At 34.4% G+C, this 9,692-nt stretch overlaps 1 protein-coding gene across 1 annotated transcript; it reads right to left on the reverse strand.

The window, feature by feature from the left end:
* Positions 1-2,906: 2,906 nt before the first annotated feature.
* Positions 2,907-9,438, reverse strand: LOC107676600 (vacuolar protein sorting-associated protein 26A). Its single transcript, XM_016471179.1, has 9 exons — positions 9,365-9,438; positions 7,620-7,769; positions 7,453-7,528; positions 6,823-6,979; positions 6,188-6,352; positions 5,944-6,050; positions 5,034-5,102; positions 3,768-3,910; positions 2,907-3,641 (listed from the first exon to the last, which is right to left on the reverse strand). Exons 1-9 carry the CDS (start codon positions 9,365-9,367, stop codon positions 3,528-3,530), a joined length of 984 nt encoding a protein of 327 aa, XP_016326665.1. The 5' UTR covers positions 9,368-9,438; the 3' UTR covers positions 2,907-3,527.
* Positions 9,439-9,692: the final 254 nt, after the last annotated feature.

A 9,692-nucleotide genomic window follows, 5' to 3' on the forward strand; every position in this document is an offset into this window, starting at 1 on the left:
GTATTTGAAAAATAATGTGTTTTTTGAACATTAAAGCATGTCAACATATTCTGTTACACCAAATACACAAAATAATGATCTTTTAAAAAGCATCATATGACCCCTTTAACTGTTTTTAGTCTAGTAACGTTAGTAAACTTAAATCCTTGTAGGAACTGCTGGTCCTAGCCATAGAAACCATAATAATGATTTATAGGGAATTAGGGATATGACACTAAGTAATGAGCTTATGCAACTTTATACATTTACAATTACTATATTATTATTTACTATTACTCCACTAGGTCTGAAATATATATTGTACGTTTTAATCCCCTGGAACACACTACAAACATGATGATCTAGATTAGAACATGATGCATTGCTGTGTCTCTGTCATAATTAATTAAACAATTTTGGAGAAAGTGGCTGTACGTGTGTGTGTGTTTTTTACATAAAGTTTTTTTGTTTACAGTCTTCGACATTAAGACAATACTGCAAAAACAGTTTACTGTCAAGCTGTTATATTCCTGTTATATATTTATTGTCCAACATTCCTAATTTTTCTGTCATTAATTTAGTTTCATATGTTGCTATTAATTCAATGTTTATAATGCTAACACTTGAACTTAAAATATTTTCAACCGAAACTGACATGGTTTCTAGAGAGCAAAAGGTTTTGTGAAAAAAGGGAAGACTTTAAAATAAAATCTGTAAAATAAACTGTTAAAAGGGTTTGATGATCAATAGTCTAGTGATTGTATGTTATTGTTGTCATCGTTCAGGCTGTATTTCAGCTTTAATGTATGTTTTTTTTTTTAAACAAAGCAGCTGATATTTGCCATAGCGACCAAAAGGGTCTCTCAGACGTGCATTCTCAGACTTGCATTCTCAGACACTTGCACTTCCGCTAGCGACGTCACTTGCAGGCTTTATTAAGAAAATGTTCGTTTCGCAAAGAAAAAAGTATTTAGAGCGTACGGAAATCAATTTTGCATTTAAAATACGTTTTTGGATGTCGCAGGGCTGCTGCTGGGCGCCGCTGTTGCAATGGAACTTTCTACTGAGTTTCGCCTCTTGGTCTTCTATACTCTTTGGTACAACTGATGTATGCTCAAAGGCTAGATAATACCTGGATAATAATACCCATAATATGGCAAGCCGTTTTAACATTTAATCTATAAGCCGTACTAGTATCTACCATAATGCACTGTGAGAGTGAGAGTCGTCTCGCCAGAAGAAGGCGCCCGCAGCTGCATCATCCATCCGTTCATTTTACAAAGCGCTCGTTCATCATGATGTAATACAGCGTTAATTACTTATTATTTCATCTTACTACTGGAGCTGCCAGTTTCAAATGATTATTAAACAGCAAGCACAAACTATGCAAAAGTCCTTCCGGTCCACTCAGTGTCCGAATTCACTCGTTTTCATTTACTCCTTCAAGTGAACTGTATTAGTAATAGTGGCCTAATGTAGAGGCTAGTTACTGAGGTTATGGGGGCGATTTCGGATTCAGCATTTCAGCGCAAACGAAACTGATTTTTTGAATGACGTTATTTTCTTAAAGCTCACTTTTATGGTGAAAAAAAAAACAAATAAGTGACAGATAGAAGCGAAAACTGGGCACTTGTTATCATTTAAGATTTTATTTCAAGGAAATAAAGCTCAAATAGGTTTCCACTTCGATCAATGAATTTCCATGACCTTTATAGTCACTTCTGATGCATTTAAAAAACATTTTGATGCAGACCTCTCTGTGAACTGGTTTGACTTACGGCCTCCAAAGAATAATCCACTCCCAAATATGACTAGGCTTGAAAGATTTATGATCCAGTGCCATTATCTAGTTGAGATGTTTTACAGCAGACTGTAACCGGTAAACTGAATTCACCATGACTTTGCTATGAATATGGCGTGACACGCACATGCGAATGACGCATGTATGGAATTTCCGTCCCGACACTGATCTACAATAGATATTATATATAGATCAGTGGTCCCGACAGCTCCAAGTCACTATGGTAGGTTTATCAAGTTTTTCTAGGTAAAACATGGTTTGAAAGATGGATTTTTAGCACCACTCAATAATAACATTGATATTTTTATAAATACATAGTGTAGCTGTAAGTATAAACTTGCATTTTTATTTGACATTGGCAGATAAACAAACTATGACTTGATATGTAAAATTTTTCAAGATGTACAAATGACTCCGTTGCCGTAGTACAACTACTCAATCAGTTCTCCAAACACTCGCTATGTCTTTTCCATTGGGGCACTCAATGGCTTTGTACACAGACATTTCCATTAGTAATGTAGTGTGAGTTTTAAAATCAAAGCAATAGAAGAACGGGGGGAAAAAAGAGAATACATCTGGTTTTAGAGTGAAATCAAAAACGGTTTCAAAATGAAAAGGTCCAAATAAACATTTAATCCATAAACCACAAAATATGCAAGAGCACATTTGCAACAATGAAAAATTGTTAACATCCCTCTTTGTTAGGAAATATTATAGCAGGATAGGGATATGCCGGTATCAAATTTTCATGTTGCGATTAATTGCTAATGCTTTTATTATGGTATACGGTATTATCACGATATTTAAATTTAGTTTTAAAAAAAGTGCTGTCATAATACAGATTCATTACCGAGATATCGCATTACCGAATACCGGCACAAGTCTAGATGACATGCAAAAGATACAACAAAATTCCATAATTTCTCTGGGGCGTCTAACAATTTAGACAGTATGAAATGTATTTGCAGCAGAGATGATATTTAGCAATCAAAAGCAATGAATCATCTCAGACATTCACTTTTGCTACTAAGCCAGTATGTTATTCAAAACTGGGCTGACAAGTTGAATACATGTGCCCAATATAATTACACAAACTGCCCTAGTTTTATAAAGCTTCCAAAACCTCTTTAAATATTTTATGTATATACTTTTTTATTTCAAGGACAGAATTCATTTAACATAAAGAGTATTTAAGAAACAAACAAACAAACAACAGAGAAGATGGCTAAATAAGTTAAATAGAAATGTTTTACAACATTAAGTGGATTGCAAATACAGTGTAGCCTGGGTGCCATTACATTTCTTGACCTTTTTAAACTGACACCATTGCCTTTGTTAACTGTTACTATGCACTCAGATTCAGCAGCTAGCATGCATGAAGAAGCTCTTTAAAATGTGTTTAGTTCTATGTGTTTCTGCTCTATGATGTGGAACATAGAGGATACCAGTGAGTGCACTTTTAAAAACATTTCTTCATCTAGGGAGGCGTGCAACCTTCAAGATGTGCTAGATTACTTACATTGTTTCCAGTGCTTTCTAAAAAAGTGTCCTTGTATACTAACAGATTGCTTGCTGTAGACGGCAGGGAGGACAGAGCCAAATCAGGCACAGTTCATCACCATAAGCTGTGAGGGGTGACCATGTGAACAGCAATCTGCATGTATGTTCGGTGGAAGATGTTCTCCTCTCCTGCGACTGGTCACTGAGAGGTATGCGTGTCCCTGGATGGTTGCTTTCCAAAACCCGCTCACATTTCCGGCTGCTCAGCAGAGAGACTCGGCCGAGGCTCAGGTGACTCGTAGCGCTGATGGAAGTTCCGTTTCCGCAGTTTCTCTGGTGCCTTCCTCCACAAAACTATTTCCTACAAATAATACAAATCATTCTATTCACCTTGCTGGACAAAGAGACACTGAAAGTACAATTTTTATATAATTCTTATAGATCAAAATTATTTTTTTTCATACTGTAAATTTGATTACAACTGTACCTGCTGTTTGAAGTATCTCCTATCTTCTTCATCCACAAGCACCAAGTTCAAAAAGTACCTCACAGAGAACTTCTTGTTAACATCTCTCATTGTGGGTGTAAGGTCATAACCAGCCAGGAAAAGGCGAATAGGAATGGATTCACCTAGAAATACATTTTTAGCACAGTAGGAAGAAAAAAGTCAGTTTAGGAATAATGAAACTGGCAATATATAATATAAATGTTATATGAAGCATTGAACCAGTGTTAGTATATTTGAAATACTATTAACGTTTTAATTTTTTGAATATTTTGAATTACTTTTCATTTTTATATTTTAGCTGAAGTTTTAATAATTTTGTTGTGTTTAGTCATTTTTGTTAGCTTTATGTTTGTATAGCTTTTATTAATTTTTAATGTCAGTTTTAGTTATTTTATTACATCAAGTTAAACTAAATGAAAATGAGATGTTTCCTTGGCAACTAGCTGAAATAAAACGTTTAAAGGGGTCACATGATGCGATTTCAAATTTTCCCTTCTCTTTGAAGTGTTACAAGCTCTTGGTGCATAAAGAAGATCTGTAAAGTTGCAAAGACTAAAGTCTCAAATCCAAAGAGATATTCTTTATAAAAGTTAAGTCAACCACGCCTACCTAAAACGGCTCATTCTAACACACCCCCACATGTATACGTAACTATGTGGAAATATTAGCATAATGCCGCCCAAATGTGCACGCAAAGAAAGAAGGCGTGGTTTCAGGATTTGGCCTTCCGGAAGTAGATGCAATTAGGAATCATTGATTTATTTACAACAGAACAGAACAACCCAGATGTTCGAATTTGTGCAACGCATTTTATGGACGAGTTTTTTTTTAACCTAGAAGAGTAAAAGGCTGGCTGTGCACAAAGGCTATTTCTAAAAAAAAAATAAGGGTCAATTCCGACTTTGCTTTGACAATCTGGCGAAATAATGATCTTTAAAATAGCATCATATGACCCCTTTAAGCTTTTTTATTTTATTTCAAGTACAAACATTTTTTATGGCTTTAGTTTATTTTACTATAATAACCCTGCCTTAAACTGAATGTGATGATTCATGCACGAAAGGTTTAATGAATGGTTTACACAGAAATTTGTTCTGTTCTGATTCATGAATGAGGCCCATTATTTATGTTCTACCTGGCATTAGTACTCTGTCTTCTGTAGTAGCTATTCAACTTTTTAAAAGACTTATCTACACTCATATCATTACAAAATGATACAGAAAATGGTGTGAAGCAACTGCTCACCTTTCACTGGTGCTCCATCCATAATCTCATATTTGGCCACAGTCTCTGTCTCAGTAGTTGTGCTCGGCCCTAGAGAAGCATGTCGCACGATGCACTTCAGTCTTACATTATTCAGCACCAAATGAGAAATTACTGAATTTTAAGTGATTAAGTTATGGAAAAAAAAAAAAACTACATTTATAAAAATAAATTACAAATATACTATTGTTCAAAAGTTTGGGGGCAAATGTTTTATTCATTTTTTAAAATAACATTTTAATATTAGATATTTTATGTTATTAATGATTTATATTTCAAATAAATGTTGTTCTTTTGAACTCGTTTTTTTTAATTTTTTTTTAAATGCTGCTCTTCTGATGAACTCCATTCATCAAAGAATCCTGAAAAAATATATCATGGTTTCCACAAAAATATTAAGCAACACAATGGTTTTCAACATTGATAAATTAATAAATGTTTATTGAGCACTGTATCAGCATATTAGAATGATTTCTGAAGGATCATGTGACACTGGCTGCAGTAGATTCAGATTCACAGGAATAAATTACACTTTAAAATATATTAAAATAGAAAATATTATTTTTGTAAAATGTAATACTTCACAATATTACCGTTTTTATAGTATTGTTTTACTGTGTTTAATGCAGCCTTGGTGAGCAAAAATGCTTAAAATGTTTCAAAAACATTTTAAAAATCTTACCAACCCCAAACTTTTGAATGGTAGTGTATATAAAGAAATGTTCTTGTTTAAAATAAATAACATGCAAAAGAAACTGGACTACTATAAATGTTCTTTAATAATAACTTTAGTTTTTAAAAATAATCATAAATTAGATATATTTTTTCAAAACAGTCATGCATAAATCATATTCACATATACGTGTATAAAACTTAACACAAAAGATCATACCAATTCCCGTCATTTCTTTCTTAATCAACTGAAGCTCCATGTGTTGGATTTTAATCCGTACAAGTAAGAAGTAGATTTTACCCACAATTACATCTTTGAGGTGATACCTGATAGGCAAAAAGACTTTTGTTAGCTCATTTAGACTAATAAGTTTAAGCCAATTAATCCATACATACTTAGAATTACTCAGCAGCTCACTTTATGTAACTAGGATTAAATCAACAATAAAGTTAAGTGCACTTACTTGGACTTATTATATTCAAACTCTATATGTAGGCAGTCTTCAATGCCCACTTCCATTTTGATAGAGCTGTTGACGTCAGGGTAGGAGGCCAGCTGATGCACAATGAGGTCATACTCCTTCACCAAATCAGACAGCCTCCTCACAATTGTAACTTTAAGGAAATACCTGCAGAGATATAAAAAGCACATGATCTTGTCTGACTTTTCAAAAAAGATAGAGTTTAAATTAAAGCCAGGACAAATTTTAAAGATTAACTGTGTCCTAAAGCAACAGTCAAAAGACAAACAATGTGATTTTTCTCATTAGTGTTTGGCCAAACTTAGCCACGATGAAGAAGATGAAGAAGAAGAAGAAGAAGAAGAAGAAGAAAAAAAACATCTACAAAGTCTTCACTAACCTCAATCGCACATTCGCTCCAACATAACCAACATAAGGTTTTTCCACCTGCATGAACTCAAAGTCATAGCTGCGGTTCTGTGTCAGCTCTCCGGGCAGAGCGAGCTCCTTCACAAGGTTTACAAACTCATGAGTATAATGTGATTTTTCTCATTAGTGTTTGGCCAAACTTAGCCACGATGAAGAAGATGAAGAAGAAGAAGAAGAAGAAAAAAAACATCTACAAAGTCTTCACTAACCTCAATCGCACATTCGCTCCAACATAAGACTCGTATGGTTTTTCCACCTGCATGAACTCAAAGTCATAGCTGCGGTTCTGTGTCAGCTCTCCGGGCAGAGCGAGCTCCTTCACAAGGTTTACAAACTCATGAGTATTGCTTTTATCACTGAAGAGCTCTGCATGATGGGAAAACACACACACACGCACGTTCTTATGCAGTCTAGACATAAAAAAAGACATTGTAAGCAGCAATTTTGAGATTGCTGAGACAATCAGAATCACTAATGATTCCTAAAAATTTCACAAACTATTACAAAATAATTGCAAGTAATAAATTTAATTAAATGTGAAATTTTGAAGTAAAAAAAAAAAAGAAACTGTATTTTCTTGTAAAAATGTCCAATAATCTTTGTTTTTATTTACAACTTTGAAAAATAATTTTTACAGTGTAGGAAATAAAAATCTTTTTGACCGTAATAATGAGTTCAACTAGGGCACCATAACAAATATTTTTTAGAGCAGTCTAGCTCCCTTTCCATGTGACAACCACATGCTCTCCTAAGCTCTCAGCACAGTAGAACAGCAATACTGAAGTTGGTTTGCTGCATGAATACCTTGAGAAAGAGAATAACTGAATGTATTAACTCACCAATTTGTCCTACAAACTCAATGCGAATTCCCTGATGTTCAAGTCTTTTGCCTGTTTGTTTCACATTGATATTTACCTTGGGGTGACATAACACAATACACGTCAATTGTCTTTGAAATTAAGAGACTCTAGGAAATGACTCTCACAGGAGATGTCTACCCGCTCACCTTTCCTGAAACCGATTCTCCATCATAAAACAGATAATGCTTCTCCAATTTCCCATCCTCAGTCTTCAGCTCGGCTGTTTTTCTGCTTTCAGCATCGTTCAGAATGACATCGATTTCACACACTGGACCAAACAGACCTCCAAGGAAACTCTGAAAGAATTACAAAATATCTTACTATTTTTTTCAATTCACCTCATTAACCAAGTTAAGGATTAAATTCATATTTATGTCTTTAGTCCCTGCTGAGTGGCGACTTAATTTAGGCTACATTTACATTCTATTCTGTGTATTTCTTTTATATTATTAAAGTCGTGATGAAAACAGAAGTAGCAACAAATCTTTTTCTCCATATTGTGATGCATAATTAAGTTAAACAGATGATCAAAAAAAAAAAATTTAAGGCGGGACTTGGTTTCATTCATCAGTTGTTGACTGGATGAAGGCAGATCTGAATGCAAGCTTGCAGTTGATTCTAAGAAAGGGGTGGAGTTTAGTCAGGTTAAATGATTGGATAAATCCAGATTGAGTTGTGACAGTTTGATTAATAAATTACAAAAAAATTTTTTTTTAAGTATATGCATATATGAATAATTTACAAAAAGATCTATAATGCATTTAGAAAACAGATAAGTTGAATTTTCATCTTATGTAAACTGACGTGTTTCATTTCACATACTTTGTGTTTGAGTCAAAGATGAGACGTCCCATTTTGGTGTCCGCATCAAATTAAATTTACAAAAGTGATTTTACATACCTGTAAAGCATATTAAATGCAAGTAGAGTGTCTACTTTAATGTTTCAAATAACTTTTGTGAAAATAAAATGTCAAAATATGTGTTTAATAATGTTCCATTGTCATTCAGTGTAACAGACTGTAACTCAGATGTAAAAATGAAGCAACATATGAATTCTGACCTGTACTTAAAATATGTAAAAAGAAAAAGTGAGCATACTAAATTGTACTATATTTTAAATGATTCAAAATTTGAAATAGTTTTTGGGGGATGCACTGTGATCCTTAAATGATGTCATTTCTTTTAATGTCACCAAATGTTTCTTGTTCTAAAGATGCCTGACTAAACTTTTTGGTATATGAACTATTGTTACACTGAATGGCATTTTAGTTGGTGTGTTCTGTTTTACACAGTAATTTTACACATAAATTAACACGTTACTATTAGCTTAACTGTTAAATATGTATCAATACAAATATAATCACATGTATGGAATAGCTAAAGGAAACGCTGACGCAGTGCGGAAAACGTCTAACTATCATGTGCATTGCATTGCTCAATATCCATACGGAGAGAGGAAGCGCTGTAGAAACATTTACTGTGTGCACGTGTATACTTACAAACAGCTTCACTTTAGTGAAAAACAGCATGAACTCGGTATCTAGTTTGGATTTAACCTTCAGCTTTACAGATGTTTTTAACGGTCCTGGAGGATTTGCGTGGATGTAAGTTTTTTAAACAAGCTCAAAATGTACATATGCTCCATTAGAGCCCATTTTTACAGTCACTAGAGTCCGTTTACTGTGTTTTCTCAGTGTTTTATCGCTGACTGATATGATAATAAGCAGCCTCCCCACCCAATCCTTCACGACTTCCATGGCCTACTTTAGACTGGATACACTGCAAACATGTTCGCCAGGATCGTGAGCTATTGTTCCAGAGGGAATAAGGCAAGCGGTGTAGTAAGTACAATAATTTTAAACATTAATTGCAGTCTGAATTAACGCTCACCATTTCAGCTCCGTGGCTTTAGCTTGAACGCAGTCCTCCTCAGTACAGCTTCCCCTGGATCCCTACTCCTGAATAGTGATGTCCGGTTCGCGAACGAATCATTCGATTTAACCGGTTCTTCTTAGTGAACCGGTTGAACCAGTTCACCAAATCGGACTGAATCGTTGAAAAGTGTAAGCATTAATCCACAAATTACTTAAGTTATTCACTTTTTAAACGTGGCTGACACTCCCTCTGAGTCGAAATAAACCAATATCCCGGAGTAATTAATTTACTCAAACAGTACACTGACTGAACTGCTGTGAAGAGATGAACACGAGCAGAGCAG

This window comes from Sinocyclocheilus anshuiensis, unplaced genomic scaffold (assembly GCF_001515605.1).
Source record: "Sinocyclocheilus anshuiensis isolate Anshui unplaced genomic scaffold, SAMN03320099.WGS_v1.1 scaffold204, whole genome shotgun sequence".
NCBI lineage: Eukaryota > Metazoa > Chordata > Actinopteri > Cypriniformes > Cyprinidae > Sinocyclocheilus > Sinocyclocheilus anshuiensis.

Bases quoted from the DNA above. Each gene is read 5' to 3' on its own strand.
- LOC107676600 (XM_016471179.1), bottom strand. The intron at 6,980-7,452 runs GTGAGTTAATAC...CCCATCATGCAG, and splicing joins TGAGTTTGTAGGACAAATTG to AGCTCTTCAGTGATAAAAGC. The intron at 3,911-5,033 runs GTGAGCAGTTGC...ATGTATTTCTAG, and splicing joins GGATGGAGCACCAGTGAAAG to GTGAATCCATTCCTATTCGC.